General features: G+C 40.1%; 2 gene segments (V, D, J or C); both read right to left on the bottom strand.

The window, feature by feature from the left end:
* On the bottom strand, window positions 5,651-6,349 carry LOC108636914. The segment is given in 2 exon segments: window positions 5,651-6,076; window positions 6,272-6,349. Coding segments are annotated over 2 exon segments (408 nt in total).
* LOC108636873 lies at window positions 8,668-9,560 on the bottom strand. The segment is given in 2 exon segments: window positions 8,668-9,080; window positions 9,521-9,560. Coding segments are annotated over 2 exon segments (453 nt in total).

The raw sequence follows: 16,948 nt of genomic DNA, 5'->3' as shown, positions 1-16,948 counted from the left end.
CATCCTGTTCTCCTCCTGCCTTCAATCTTCCCCAGCATCAGGGTCTTTTCAAATGAGTCAGTTTTTCACATCAGGTGGTCAAAGTATTGGAGTTTCAGCTTCAGTATCAGTCCTTTCAATGAATATTCAGGACTGATTTCCTTTAGGAGGGACTGGTTTGATCTCCTTGCAGCCCAAGGGGCTCTCAAGAGTTTTCTCCAACGCTACAGTTCAAAAGCATCAATCCTTTGGAATCCAGCTTTCCTTATGGTCCAACTCTCACATCCATACATGACTACTGGAAAAACCATAGCTTTAAGTATATGACTACTGTCTGGCTCACCACAAATCTTTACTTTGTCTACCTATTTTCCCCTGGTCATTATGTTTGGCAGATCCTGAAAAGGGGCATGAAGAAAGCAATTAATATTAAAGGTTTGAACTGAGGGAAACTGAAGATTAAACAAGTTGACATATATCGGTAATTATTCAGTAAAATGATTTTTCTGTCATGTTTAAGATATAATTTTGTATAGCCTATGAAACATTCTTGTAATCTACTGATTAGTCATTCATTAACCTTTACTTACTTGGCTCCATCCAGAATCTAGTCACTGCTTTAAAATATTCACAGATCTTAGGCCTTCTGGGTGAAAAGCAATCTTATCCAAAATAATTAATGTATATCTGTCTCTATTTTTTTTTTGGCTGAGTTCCAGGGCTCTACTCAGATTTTTCAATAAATAAAATTACTTCAACATGAAATGATTTTTAAAAAATCAGAGGGATGGTATGGGGAGGGAGGTGGGAGGGGGGTTCAGAAGTGGGAACTTATGTACACTCATGGTGGATTCATGTTGATGGATTTCAAAGCCAATACAGTATTGTAAAGTGAAAAAAAAAAAAGTCCATCTGAATTTCAGAGCCAATTCAGTAGTTTGTATTTAAATGAAATTATAACAGGAATAAAATATTCTTTGAAATCTGATATTGATTCTTATGTATTAGACTTTGAGGGGGATCAGGGTATTCAATCCTGTTACCTCTAAATGTAGAATTGTACTTATCAGATCATGTGTCCTAGAATTATCATGTCATATTTTCTGTCTCATTGGTCCAGAGTATTCAGTCTCACTTGTTAGTCACTCATTATTATTTCTCTTTGTAAAATAAAGTTAAGATAGACATGCTGGAGTTTTCTCTGATGTAATGCTATAATGCACTCCTATGAAACTTAACATCCACAGACTGCAAACACTTAGTACCTGTCAACCCCACAGAAGTTGGTGAGTGAAGTTTTGTACACTGTTTCATGTTCATGTGGAATGTAGCTGTCAATCTTCCATTTGGTGTCATTGCTGTAATAGATGAATTAATATAAAATAACCAAAGGCAAATAGACAAGTAGAAAAGAAAATACAGACAAGTTCTAAAACAGTGCCAGTTCACGTAAGTTAAGATCAAAGTAACTCATGAATGAGTGAAGCAGAAAGGAAAGGTTGGATTTATCTGAGATAAATACCTTCTGTCCCATTTCACTTCTGAGTGCTGATAGGCAATGAATGCCTGGGCTTGAAATTATTTGTAACTAAGCAGAGGAGATCATGAATGACCACAGCAGCCTGTGCAGCAGCATGATATTATAAAATATAGATATATACTAATATAATCATTACATATATATTAGAAAACTGATACTGATAAAATTTTTATCAAAATACAGACCATAATATTACACATCAGTTTTTATATGTGCTCTTTGGTTTTGATATGAAGCTCCATGAAGTATTATCACATATATAGATTCTTGTACCACCACTAAACTCATGACACAGAATTGTTCCATTTCTCTAAAGAAACCCTCTTTGCATACTCTCCCCATCCCAGCCATTTTTTATAACCCTAGTAACTACTGATCCCCTTTTCATCTCTGTATTTTGTCCTTTGGAGAATGTTGTATAAGTAGAATCATATTAGGTATATAATCATAATAATCCAATAAGTGTGATCATACACCATGTCGCCTCTGAGATTGACTTTTTTTTCATCCAGCATAGCATCCTGAGATCCATCTAGGCTATATTTGTTGAGTCACTAAGTCCTGTCTGATTCTTTTATCACCCCATATATTGTAGCCCGCCAGACTCCTTTGTCTATGGAATTTCCCAGGCAAAAATACTGGACTGAGTTGCCATTTCCTTCTCCAGGGAATCTTCCCAACCCAGGAATAAAACCCAGGTCTTCTGCATTTCAGGCAGATTCTTTACCACTGATCCACCTAGGAAGGCCCATCTAGGCTACTAAATGTATCAGTAGTCTGTTTCTTTTAATCGCTACAAACTTTCACCAACTTATGATATTGATTTCAGTTTTTTTTTTTTTACTTTCCAGTGGTAAGAAAACAATACACATTCAGTAGAAACCATACTTGGAATTTTTAAATTTGATATTTTCTGATTCTAGCAACAGTGGCATATTTTCCAGAATGACTGGACCATTCTGGATGATTCTGGGCAGCAGCAGTGAGCTGAGCTCCTGGCCAGCCCTGAAATCATGAGCGTAAACAACCGACACACTTGCGTTCATTCTGTACTCATAGAACCATTCTGGTTTTCACTTTCAGTGTGTGTGCTAAGTCGCTGCTGCCGTGTCCAACTCTTTGTGACTCTCTGGACTGTAGCCCACTGGGCTCCTCTGTCCCTGGAATTCTCTAGGCAAGAATACTGGAGTGGGCTGCCGTGTCCTCCTCCAGGGACTCTTCCCCATCCAGGGATTGAACCTGTGTCTTATACGTCTCCCTCATTGGCAGGCAGGTTCTTTACCACTAGCATCACCCGGGAAGCCCCGCTTGCAGTACAGTGCTCAAAAAATTACATGAGATTTTCAACACTTTTGTATAAAATTGACTTAGTGTTAGATGATTTCTCCCATCTGTAGGCTAATGTAAATGTTGAGCACCTTTAAAGGAGGCTGGGTTAGGTATATTAAATGCATTTGCCATCTATGACACTCTCAACTGAAAATGGTTTATTGAGACACAACTCTATTGAAAGTTGAGAAAAATCTGTAAATAAGATGTCATTGTACAGATGTATTACAGTTGCATTTACCCAGTGAAAGATACCTGGCTGATTTCCAGTTTCTGGTGACCACAAATATAGCTGCCAAGAATATTCAGGTACAGATTTTTGTGTGAATGTTTTTCATTTTTCAAGCATATATACCCAGGAGTGTGCTTTGCTGAGTTGTAAGGTAAGTGAGTATTTAAGCTTATGCAAAACTCTTGGACTGTTTTCCAGAATGACTGGACCATTCACCCACCAGCAATGTATGAGTGATCCAATTTCTCTGCATCTTTGCCAGAAATGGGTATTGTCAGTATTTTTAATTTTAACCTTTATGATAGATGTGAAGTGTTATTGCTTTGTGGTTCTACTTTATTGACTATGCCAAGGCCTTTGACTGTGTAGATCACAATAAACTGTGGAAAATTTTGGAAGAGATGGGAATACCAGACCATCTGATCTGCCTCTTGAGAAACCTGTATGCAGGTCAGGAAGCAACAGTTAGAACTGGACATGAAACAACAGACTGATTCCAATAGAAAAAGGAGTATGTCAAGGCTGTATAACTTATGTGCAGAGTGCATCATGAGAAAGGCTGGGCTGGAAGAAGCACAAGCTGGAATCAAGATTGCTGGGAGAAATATCAATAACCTCAGATATGCAGATGACACCACCCTTATGGCAGAAAGTGAAGAGGAACTAAAAAGCCTCTTGATGAAAGTGAAAGAGGAGAGTGAAAAAGTTGGCTTAAAGCTCAACATTCAGAAAACGAAGATCATGGCATCTGGTCCCATCTCTTCATGGGAAATAGATGGGGAAACAGTGGAAACAGTGTCAGACTTTACTGTTTTGGGCTCCAAAATCACTGCAGATGGTGACTGCAGCCATGAAATTAAAAGACACTTACTCCTTGGAAGGAAAGTTATGACCAACCTAGATAGTATATTCAAAAGCAGAGACATTACTTTGCCGACTAAGGTCCGTCTAGACAAGGCTATGGTTTTTTCAGTAGTCATGTATGGATGAGAGAGTTGGACTGTGAAGAAGGCTGAGCAATGAAGAATTGATGCTTTTGAACTGTGGTGTTGGAGAAGACTCTTGAGAGTCCCTTGGACTGCAAGGAGATCCATCCAGTCCATTCTGAAGGAGATCAGCCCTGGGATTTCTTTGGAAGGAATGATGCTAAAGCTGAAACTCCAGTACTTTGGTCACCTCATGCAAAGAGTTGACTCATTGGAAAAGACTCTGATGCTGGGAAGGATTGGGGGCAGGAGGAGAAGGGGACGACAGAGGATGAGATGGCTGGATGGCATCACTGACTCGATGGACGTGAGTTTGAGTGAACTCCGGGAGATGGTGATGGACAGGGAGGCCTGGCGTGCTGCTATTCATGGGGTCACAAAGTGTCGGACACGACTGAGCGACTGAACTGAACTACTAATAACACTGGTCATCTCTCTATATGCTCATTTCCTTACCACATAGCTCTTTGGTAAAGTGTCTGAATCTTTTGTCCAGCTTTCAACTGCATTGTTTGTTTCTTTCTGCTGAGTTCTGAACTGTTCCTTGTATTCTAAATACAGTTTTTTGATGAAAATGTATTTTGCAAATATTTCCTGCCATTTTGTGGTTTATCGTTTTCCTTCTCTTATTAGTGTCTTTCACAGAGCAAACATTTTTAATTTTGATGAAATCTAAGTTATTTATGTTGTATGGATTGTGTTTTTGGTGTCATGTCAAAAATCTTTTTGTCTTACCCTAGGTCATGAAGATATTCTCTTATGTGTTTCCTAAAAGATTTAATATCACATGTTATAGTTGGATGTATAGTTCATTTTGAGACTGTACACAATGTTTTGTACAAGATGTAATATTTAGGTCAATTTTCAATTATTTTCCAAGAATATGCAATCATCCCAACCTCATTTGCTCATAAGACTATGTTGTTACCTCTATTGAACTGTCTTTGCATTTGTCAAAAAATAAGTTTTCCCATGTGGATCTACTTCTATACATTTACTCAGGGATGTAAACTTATTAATGATATTCTTTCATTGCATTTATAACATTACAGAGCTTGTAGAATGGTTCTCTTTTTTATTAATTATATTTATATTAATAATTTGTCTTTTTTTCTTTTTTTCCTTGATGATTATACCTAGGAATATATTGATTTTATTAATCATTTTAACAAAATTAAATTTGTATTTCATGGTTATTGCTATAGTTTTATTTATATTTCACCAATTGAACATTTTATTATTGCATCTTTCATTTTATGTTGTGTTTACTTTGCTTTTCTTTCATTTTTTGCCAAGTCTTCATAACAGTGTTTCAACATCTTTCTTTAGTAATATAAGGACTTAAAAAGATAAATTTCCTTCCATGTATTATTTGAGCTCCATCTCATACATATTTATATAATGTGCTCTCACAATATTTACTTTCAAAATATTTTCTACTAGCCATTGTAATTGTTTCTTTAACCTAGAGTTATTTTAAAGTTAGTGCATATAATCCAAATATTCTGGAGTTTCTAGAGACATCTCTTTGCACTTGATTTTCTGTATCATTTCCATCTTGGTCAAAGAATAAATTCTGTATAATTTCAGTTTTATTAAATATATTAAGATTGTTATGCACACACTGATGCGTGTGTGTTTGTATGTGTGTGTTTCATCTACACAGCAGGGTGTGGCTGGAGCCTCGGCTGCAGGTTTGAGTACAGGCTGCAGGTGCCTGGGGAGCACTGTGCTGCGCAGCACAGAAGTAAGTGCCCGAGTCTGTGGTCTGTGAAGAGGAAATGTGCAGTGAGCTGCGGCGTTCTGCAGGGGCTGTGGTGGCCTTTAATCTTCCATCCTGCTTTGTCCCTGAAGGAACGTAAAACAGCTGTATGAGGTGGCCCCCAGAGTTCTGAAGATACCAATTCACACTCTGTGGGGAAGTGGAAAAATTACACTGAAGCGTGTAGCTGGCTCCCTCCTGGAGACTCAGGGCTGGGGGACTCTGCTCCACATCCACCCCTCGCACACCTGTTGAGGAAAGAGAAACAGTCACTGGTGACGGTCACTGTAACTCCTACTAAACCCTGAAAGTGCCCTCCCCATCTGCATAGATGATGAGAAGGATAAAAAGTCTGCAGGACTTGTCAGCTCCTCTCCATCCCCCAACAATAGAGCAGCGCCTCCTCATTCCTTCAGGTCCCCTGTGGGGCAGCCCCAACTCACAGCAAACCTGGGCAAACAAAAGCCCCAGCACAGCGCCTGCTAGCCTCTTCATGATGCTTCCTCTTCTTGGGACATTTTCACTGTAAGACACTTAACAAAACCCCGAGGGAGTGAGTGTCCTAAGTCGTTCCTGCTCCCGCAGCCAATCAGCTCACCCAGCAAATTCTGCTCAGGTGACACTGACAGGACGCCCCACCCTCCACCGCAACCAACTTAGAACGTGCTGGCCAGGGGGAGAGTAGGGAATAGAAAGATCATTATTTTATGACTTAAGGGATACTTTCTGAGAACATTTAGGAGAAGGCAGACTCTGATTTGGAACTGGGGGGAATTTTAGGGAAAAGAAAGCAAGAATTAACTGTATAGCCCCATCTTCCTCTCACATGGCATGAATGCGGTAGATTCTTCCATAATGAAATGCTTTTTCCCAGAAGCGCTGAGGATGGAGCTTTTGCTTCTCTTATGCTCTCTCTTGTGGTTCTGAAGGGTGCTCATGAATCAGCACAGTATCAGAAGTTTCTCCTATTGGCTGGAATACTTTGCTGTATTAAACGGTATTTTAAAATTTATTTTGTAATTGGAGGATAATTGCTTTGCAATGTTGTGTTGGCTTCTGCCATACAATGATGTGAATCAGCCAGAAGTATACATACGTCCCCTCCCTTTGAAACTTCCCCCCACCCCTCTAGGTTGTCACAGAGCAGTGTTTTGAGCTCCCTGCATTGTACAGCAACTTCCCACTAGCTATCTCTTTTGCATATGGTAATATATGTTCCAATGCTGTTCTCAATTCATCCCACCCTCTCCTTCCCCTACTGTGGCCAAAGTCTGTTCTCTGTGTCTGCATCTCTATTTCTGTCCTGCGAACAGGGTCCATCAGCAGATGAACGGATAGAGAAGTTGTAGTACGTATATGCAATGGAACATTACTCAGCCATAAAAACACATCTGAGACAGTTCTAGTGAGGTGGATGAAACTAGAGCTTTTAAACAAAGTGGAGCAAGTCAGAAAGAGAAAAACAAATATCGCATATTAATGCATTCATATGGATTCTGTAAAAATGGTACTGATTACTTTAAAAGTTATACGTATTTATTTTAGACTAGGGCTGCATAAAGAGCAATATTAGTTATCTTAACCACTAGCTGGACATTGAAAATTGAATTGTAATAGTTTTATTTTTATTAAAACATCTATAATTTTAATTTTTAAATAAATTACTTTAAATAAAATTCCTATTGTAAATACATTTTTTAAACTGTTGCTTACTAGTTTTGTATTCTACTTGTTAATTTTAGTAAGTGATTTTAGAGAAAAATAAATATTTTTGAAACCATATGAAGATATTTTTAGTTTGTGCCCTTATCTCAGACTCCATAAATAATATCGATTCTCTGTTAGTAGATTTGGGGGTAAAAGGGATGGAAGATGAGGACCTGTATATTTTCACTGCAGTGAAAGTGAAGTGATCTGCAGGCACTAACGTTCAGATGGACAGTTCAACGATGCTTCAGTAGTAGCAACACGTAAGCCTAATTGCTCCAAGGCATGTGGGATCTTAGTTCTCCAGCCAGGGATTGAATCTGTGTCCCCTGCATTGGCAGGCAGATTCTTTACCACTGAGCCACCAGGGTAAGCCCCAAGTGCTGCTTGCATGCCTGCATGGTAAGTCTCTTCAGTCATGTCCAACTCTTTGCAACTCTAGGGTCTGTAGTCCACCAGGCTCTTGTGTCCATGGGATTCCCCAGGCAAGAACACTGGAGTGGGCTGCTGTGCCCTCCTCCAGGGGATCTTCCAAACCCTGGGATGAAACCCTCATCTCTCTCCTGCAGCTTCTGCAGCAGGCATATTGTTTACTGCTGAGCAAAGGGCTGCTTAGGGAATATCAAAAATGATGAAAACTCTTTATAGAAGCAGGGTTTCCAGACTTGCCTAGAAAGTGAAAAATTAGTATTCACTTAATTTTTGTTTCTTTCAAAAAACTTCTTCATGGGAAATATGAATGTCCTAGACTAGCAACAATAACATTTTGGATTTTTCTCAGAGAAAGAGTAGTTTGTCTCTGGTAAGTGGAACAACTGTAACACATCCGAGTCCGGACTTGGCCCTGGATCCAAATGAAAGAAGCCTTTGGTACAAGGAGAATTATTTGTATGTTTCCCACTTCTTATGTTGGGACTAGCACACTAAAACCAACATTTTATTGACATGAGGAGGAGCCACAACAAATTATTAACACCTCTTAACTTTATTGCTATGCTAAAATTATGATTCTGACATTCCTCAAAATTCTTCTCACCTACATCAGTAAACTAAGTGCTTCTTCCTTGTCCTCTTTCTCTTCTTTTCTTTATCCATCTTCCCCCCTTCTCCTTCCCTTCATTTTCCTCATCTCTTACTGCTCTCTGACTCTCCTTCTAGATGACTCTAGATTTGCTCTCGTGACTGCTCTCCCCACTGTGTCCCCACTTCTTCCCACCAGAGATGCTGCACAGGTGCAGCCCCGTCTGCCCCAGTGAGCCTCTCTCAGGACGCAGTAGTACACAGCGGCGTCTCTCAGGGTGACCTGGGGCAGGACCAGGGTGCTGGACTTTCTGTCTGGAGCTATGTGCAGAGAGGCCATGCTGCTGTTCACTGTTCCTCGTAAGCCATGAATGAGATACTGTGGACTCTGATTGGGATTTTGCCGATACCAATGTATATAGTCATCTCCACCAATGGTAGAGTGGTTACAAGGCAGGTTTACATTTTCTCCTTCAGCACAATCCATGGAGTTGGGCTGTGTGGTCTTAGCATTAATCACAGTCCCTAAAGGGTAAAGAAAATAAAATTATCCCCTGACCACAAATCAGTGTAATTCTGTGGATCAAGCATATAACATTCCCATAACTGTCTGGACCTACCCCCTATTCCAGTGTTTTTATCTATGTCCTGCAAAATATCACTGGTGTTTATATAGAGACCAAAGACACATGGCAAGAATCTAAGACTCTATAGCCTTTATCTCATGGGTCCTTTGCTCAGTAAACCCAGGGATTTCTTACAAACTGGTTACTGCTAAGTGCCCTTCTGGGATCGTGGCTATGATTTAACCTGTCATGTAGAAGTTTGTGCTCCCTAGCAAATGCATAGATCAGATCTCAATTCCATCGTTATAATGCTAAATAGAGCACAGGGAGAGTAGAGAGCAAATAACACTTCATGGCCCTTTGACCTCAAGTCATCCCTTGTAGACACAGAACACTTACCCAAGGTCAGAAACACGGTCACTACAGTCACCAGCCTCATACTTCAGGGACAAACCAGGGTCATGGGCTCAGAGCTCAGACTTGTGTCTGCTCCTAGGTTTGTTTCCACAAAACAGAAAGAACTGCTGCTGATGGAGACTTGGAACCAGAGCAGGCATCAGTGTGTCGTTGCCAGGATCTGCCAGCCAATGATCAAGCAGCTCCTTGTCTAGATCTTCCTCCCCTGTTTTAGTCATGTCCTCCAAAGAAGGAGAGTCATCCCCAACTCACACGGTGTCTGCTGCCACCCTCTGTGAAGTTTAAAGTCTGGCTCTGTAAAAGGAACACCAATCACAATGATACATCTTTCCAGAGCCATTGTTCTATCATTTGGTTCCTTAAAGAAATTGGCTGGTGTTCTATGAAGCTTATGGAAATCATTAATTAATACCAGAAAACTGTACTAAGCTCTCTGTTGTAAGGAGATGAAAATTTCCATTCACATTCCAGAAAATGTATGTGAAATCCAGAGCAGGCAGTGATATTCTCTGGAGGACAGAAAATATTAATAACGCTGAGACTAAAGCTACACCACCTGGAGTTCTGGGCTCCTGTAAAGGTCCTTGGAATCATGTGTCTACCACCATCTAGGTAAACATTTCTCAATGCATCTGTTCTTGATATAGTAACTGATGACTCAGATGGTGTTCACCTCATTCTTCTTGAAGAGTGATCTTTAATCCTCATGTTCTCTATGCCCTTGCTTATAGGTGCTGTGCACCAAGGATGCTGAAGCAGAGAGAAAAGACAGGAAGGAATGCAAACAAAGTCGAGATGGTGTGTAGGGTGGATGTAAGTGGTAGAAAAGGTCAGGGGAAGGGATAAAAGCATAAGTAATAGGGAAGGGAAAAGATAATCAGTGGAGGGAAACAGAGAAAGTAGTGTTCAGAAGGTACATGGAAAGGGCTTAGGTTGTTTGGCTAAGATGCCCAGAGTCCTTGACCACAGACACTCAGCCAGGGATTATAAAGTACAAGCTGTCAAAAGAGAATAACATCTTCCCAATGTTGGGATGTTGGGACCACGGCAAAGTCTCTGTCAGGGAAGATCACTCATTCCAGCTCCACTGACCACAGAGGGTGGTTCCATCTGAATCCTTCCCTCATCACCTTTCTACTCTCATCAACTCAAAAACAGCCTCAGTTCTCCATTCTAGTCTCTGAAAATGGCAAGATAGGTGGTCTATAAACCCAACAACCATCTCCTCCCTCAAAACTGTATTATGTGTAATATATCGCGTGTCACCCGTTATGTAAAGGAACAGTATGGGTGGTGGAAAAGTTATGCTCAAATATGGATAGCAGATATTTTTTGTATGTAATATAGTAAATATATTAAAACACTGAAAGGTGTGTTGGGATAAATACCTTTTCAAATAAAAGCATGCAAAGCCGTAGCTTTTAAATGTAGAGACAGCCTGCTCAGAAATGTCTAAATTGATGGTGGGAAACATCAGAACCTAATATCATGAAATGCCCTGAATTAGAGATGCAGCCTTTAGAGGGAATGGCTTCTGTTGGGACTGTGGATGGAATCTACCAGAACATTTTGATCTTACTCTTCCTTACTTTTTCTTTCTTTTTTTTTTTTTTCTGGAACTCTTTCAGAAATAAAATTTATTTTGTAGTCCAGCATAAAGGTATTCTAACCACAGGGTAACTTGTTCTTTTTAACATGAAAATGAATGTTTAAACATTCAAAGAAGAGAGAGAGAGAATGGAAGTATGTAATTTTTCCTTTTTCCTTGGCACATCAATGGAAAACACGTTTCGCTTTCCTTCTCCCAGAAAAGACAGCTGTTTTCAGTTAGAGCAGCCCCCTCCAGTGACTGAGTCAATGAACTGCGGAATTAAACCCAGGCCAAAAGTCCACTGGTATGGCTCAGTGGTCGGAGAAGGCAATGGCACCCCACTCCAGTGTTCTTGCCTAGAGAATCCCAGGGACAGAGGAGCCTGTGGGCTGCCGTCTATGGGATCGCACAGAGTCGGACACGACTGAAGCGACTTAGCAGCAGCAGCAGCAGCAGCAGCATGGCTCAGTGGTAGACTCTGCCTGCCAATGGGGAAGATGCAGGAGATGCAGGTTTAGCCTCTGAGGCGGGAAGGTCCCCTGGAGGAGGAAATGGCAATGCACTCCAGTATTCTCGCCTGAGCAATGCCATGGACAGAGCAGCCTGGCAGTCTACAGCAGTTCATGGGGTCTCAAAAAGTTAGACACAACTGAGCACTAGAGCACTATAATATAATCTTTTATTGTCTTCTCCGATACAGTCACTAAACACAAATATAAATTTTATTTCTAGATACTAATGAAATCATTATAAAGTGAAATTTAAATTTCATTTATTAAATACATGGGAATTAATTTAACACAAGGTATACCGTCTGGCACCCCACTCCAGTACTCTTGCCTGGAAAATCCCATGGACGGAGGAGCCTGGTAGGCTGCAGTCCATGGGGTTGCTGAGGGTCAGACACGACTGAGCAACTTCACTTTCACTTTTCACTTTCATGCATTGGAAAAGAAAATGGCAACCCACTCCAGTGTTCTTGCCTGGAGAATCCCAGGGACGGGGGAGCCTGGTGGGCTGCCATCTATGGGGTCACATAGAGTCGGACACGACTGAAGCGACTTAGCAGCAGCAGCATACAGTCCTCTACCAAAAAAAAAAAAAAATAGACAGTATCTACATAAAAGGGAATAACATAAGACTCCATATGTCAAGATGTAAATTGTCCCAAATGAATCCATAAATTCAACACAAGCCCAGTCTAACTACTAGCAATGCTTTTTGGTATACGTTGAGAAGCTAATTCTATAAGTTTGGTGGAAATTCAAAGACCTAAAATAAACCTTGAAAAAGAAGAAAGTTTGAATTGCATTTCCAGGTATCAAAATGTATATGAAGCCCCAGTAATTAGGACAGAATGTTCTGTTGGAAAGAGAATAAAATAAAGATGCATAAGCAGGGTCAAATCCAAAAATAGGTCCATATGTATATATCACCAATTGATTTTCTCCAAAGGGGTCTCTGCAATTCTATGGGGAAAAGGATGGTCTTTCTGGGATAGCAGCTAGTCATGTCTGATTCTTTGTGATGCTATGAACTGTAGCTCGTCCGCCTCCTCTGTCCATGTGATTTTCCAGGCAAGAATACTGGAGTGGGTTTCCATCCCCTTCTCCAAGGGATCTTCCTGACCCAGGGATTGAACCCAGTTCTCCTACATTGCAGGCGGACTCTTTACTGTCTCAGCCACCTGGGAAGCCCCCACTTGTGCTGCTACCGCACAGACATTGGCCTGTGCTCTTAGTGATATCTTATTGTGGTTTTAATTGCCTTTCTGGCAGCTGGCCATTTGCATCTTTTGAAAGTACCTTGACTCCTCCCTCATAACATAAAAAAATTAACTCTAGATGGATACAAGATCTAAATGTGATCAATGAAACTATAAAACTTCTTAAAAATACAAGAGAATTTCTTTATAAGTTTGACAGCTTAGATTCCTTCAAAAGCACACATACAAACCCAATCAGAAAAGGAAAAATATTAAATTTCACTCTTTCCAAATTAAATATATCTGTTCCCCAAACACACCACCTAGAGAATGAAAACACAAGTTATAGACTGGGTTAAAATATCTGTGTTATGTATATCTGATAAGGGCTTCCCAGGTGGTTTAGTGGGTAAAGAATCTGCCTGAAATTCAGGAGATGCAGGAGACATGGGTTCAGCCCTGTCTTGGGAAGATACCCTGGAGGAGGGCATGGCAACCCACTCCAGTATTCTTGCCTGGAGAATCCCCCTGGACACAGAAGCCTGGCAGGCTACAGTCCATAGCGTGGCAAAAAGTAGGATATGACTGAAATGGACTGAGCACCTATGCATGCACGTATCTGATAAACAACTTGAATACAGAATAACAAACATGCCTATACATTTTAAAATGATAAAAAAATAATCTACAACCTAAAAATACATAAGCAAAGTGATATTTCTCAAAGAAATCACCCAAATGGTGATTAAGCTTAGGAAAATGTGTTCAACACCATTCAGTTCAGTTCAGTTCAGTTCAGTCACTCAGTCATGTTCGACTCTTTGAGACCCCATGAATCACAACACACCAGGCCTCCCTGTCCATCACCAACTCCCAGAGTTCACTCAAACTCATGTCCATCTAGTCGGTGATGCCATCCAGCCATCTCATCTTCTGTTGTCCCCTTCTCCTCCTGCCCCCAATCCCTCCCAGGATCAGGGTCTTTTCCAATGAGTCAACTCTTTGCATGAGGTGGCCAAAATATCGGAGTTTCAGCTTTAGCATCAGTCCTTCCAAGGACACCCAGGACTGATCTCCTTTAGGATGGACTGGTTGGACCTCCTTGCAGTCTAAGGGACTCTCAAGAGTCTTCTCCAACACCACAGTTCAAAAGCATCAATTCTTCTGCACTCAGTTTTATTCACAGTCCAACTATCACATCCATAAATGACAACTGGAAAAACCATAGCCTTGACTAGATGGACCTTTGTTGGCAACCTAATGTCTCTGCTTTTGAATGTGCTGTCTAGGTTGGTCATGACTTTCCTTCCAAGGAGTAAGCGTCTTTTAATTTCATGGCTGCAATCACCATCTGCAGTGATTTGGGAGCCCAGAAAAATAAAGTCTGACACTGTTTCCACTGTTTCCCCATCTGTTTCCCATGAAGTGATGGGACCAGAGGCCATGATCTTCGTTTTCTGAATGTTGAGCTTTAAGCCAACTTTTTCACTCTCCACTTTCACTTTCATCAAGAGGCTTTTTACTTCCTCTTCACTTTTTGCCATAAGGGTGGTGTCATCTGCATATCTGAGGTTATTGATATTTCTGCCGGCAATCTTGATTCCAGTTGTGCTTCCTCCAGCCCAGCGTTTCTCATGATGTACTCTGCAGATAAGTTACATAAGCAGGGCGACAATATACAGCCTTGACGTACTCCTTTTCCTATTTGAAAAGAGTCTGTTGTTCCATGTCCAGTTCTAACTGTTGCTTCCTGACCTGCATATAGGTTTCTCAAGAGGCAGGTTAGGTGGTCTGGTATTCCCATCTCTTTCAGAATTTTCCACAGTTTATGAAAATGGCAATCCACTCCAGTACTATTGCCTGGAAAATCTCATGAACAGAGGAGTCTGTTAGGCTACAGTCCACGAGGTCGCAAAGAGTCAGGCACGACTGAGCGACTTCATGTCACACAGTCAAAGGCTTTGGCATAGTCAATAAAGCAGAAATAGATGTTTTTCTGAAACTCTCTTGCTTTTTCGATGATTGAGGGGATGTCAACACCATTACTCATCAACAAATATAAATTAAATCCACCTTGTGCTCCTTCCCTCCTCCCTGAGTCACTCAGTTTTGTCCAACTCTTTGCAACCTCGTGGACTCTAGTTTGCCAGGCTCCTCTGTTCATGGAATCCTCCAGGTAAGAATACTGGAGTGGCTTGTCATTCCCTTCTCCAGAGGATCTTCCAGACCCAGGATCTAACTCAAGTCTCCCACACTGCAGGCAGAACCGTCTCAGCTACCTGGGAAGCCCCCACCTTGTGCTGCTACCACACAAACTCTAGACTGTGCTCTCAGTGATATCTTATTGTGGTTTTAATTGTATTTCTCCAATGACTTATGATGTTGAATATATTTTTATATGCTTATTTGCTATCTGTATACTTCTTTCATGAAATAGCTCTTTGCCCATGATCTAAGTGAAATGTTTGCCTTATTTAAATACTGTTTAGCTTTCAGAGTTATTTATATATTCTAGATACTACTTCCTTGTGGAATATACGGTTTCCAAATAATAGTTTTTCACAGTTGGGAGCTTATCTTTTTCATGCTTTTACAGTTGCTTTGCAGGGCAAAAGATCTTAATTTTGAAGTCTAGTTTGTCATTAAAAAACAATTTTATAGACTGTTGTTTCGTTGTCAAGTACAAAGGCTCTTGGCCCATACACACATCAAACTTTTGTCCTGTATTTTTTCCTAAAATTTTTTATAATTTAACATTTTACGTTTAAGTCTGTGATCCATTTTAAAGAATCTATGTATGAAGTATGAGATCTGAATCAAGGTTAATTTTTCCTGCCAATGGATTTCAACGTTCTCCAACACTATCTGTTGAAAGGGTTATCCTTCTTCTACCGAATTTATTTGGCACTTTGCCAGGAAAGGTCAGTTGGGTATATTTGTGCGGATCTATTTATGGGTTCTCTGTTCATTTCCACTGAACTGTGTGTTTATCCCTGCACCAGTACCAAATAACCCGATGACTCTAGCCTGAAATCAGATTGACCGATTGTTCTGACTTATTTCTTCAAGATTTTAAAAAGTATTCCAGAGTCTCTCCCTGTTCATATAAATTTTAGAATAATCTTGCCTGTATTTGTTTTTTAAAATCCTGATGGATTTTAACAGGAGTTTTATAACATGTGTATATAAATCTGGATAGACGTGTCATGTTTACTGCTTTGAAATTTCCAGTTTGCAAACTCATGATGTCTCGTCATCTGTCTTCTTTAATTTCTTTCTTCAGTGTTTTGTAGTTTTCAGCTTAAAATTTCTGTACATGTTTTCTGTACAAAAAAGACCACTCAGGGTCTTTTTTCGAGTCATCGTAAATGGTATTATACTTTTAATTTCGAGGTCCACATATCCATCGCTAATATATAGAAATACAGTTGATTACATACATTTATCTTATTTCTTATGGTGTTGCTGAACTCAATAGGTCTGAGAGTTTTGGGGGATATGTTCTTTGAGATTTTCTATATAGATAATCATATTGCCTGGCAGTTTCACTTCTTTTCTGGTCCAAGACTGTCTTTACATCTGCTTTCTGTATTGCACTGGCTCTGACATCTAGCTCTGTGCTGAAGGAGAGGGATGCGAGTGGATGTGCGTGCCTTGTTCCCAGTCTTAGGGAAACATATACAGTCCTTTCTTAGTAAGCATACTGCTAGCTACGGAGGAACTTCCCCACTATGCCCATGTTTCTCAAAGTCTTCACCATAGTTGACTGTTGAATTTTGGCAAAAGTTTATTCTACATAGATTAATATGATGTAATTTTTCTTTTTTATCCTGTTAATATGGTGAATTTCATCAACTGATTTTCAATTTGAAGTCATTTGCATCCTTGAAAAAATCCATTTGTGCTTGGTATATTACTCTTTTTATATAGATGAATTTTACTTGCTAATATTTTTAGGAAACTTCATGTCTATATTCATGAAATATGTTTCTTTGCAGTTCTCTGTTATAATCTTTGTCTGATTTTAATTTCAGGGTAACACTAGCTTCATAAAATGAGTGAGGGATTCTTTTCTTCTTTTTTTTTCCTGGAAGAAATAGTGCATAATTCATGT

Source organism: Capra hircus, chromosome 10 (assembly GCF_001704415.2).
Source record: "Capra hircus breed San Clemente chromosome 10, ASM170441v1, whole genome shotgun sequence".
Lineage (NCBI taxonomy): Eukaryota > Metazoa > Chordata > Mammalia > Artiodactyla > Bovidae > Capra > Capra hircus.
Note: the sequence above shows the minus strand (reverse complement) of the source record. Positions and strands in the feature narration are given on the sequence as shown.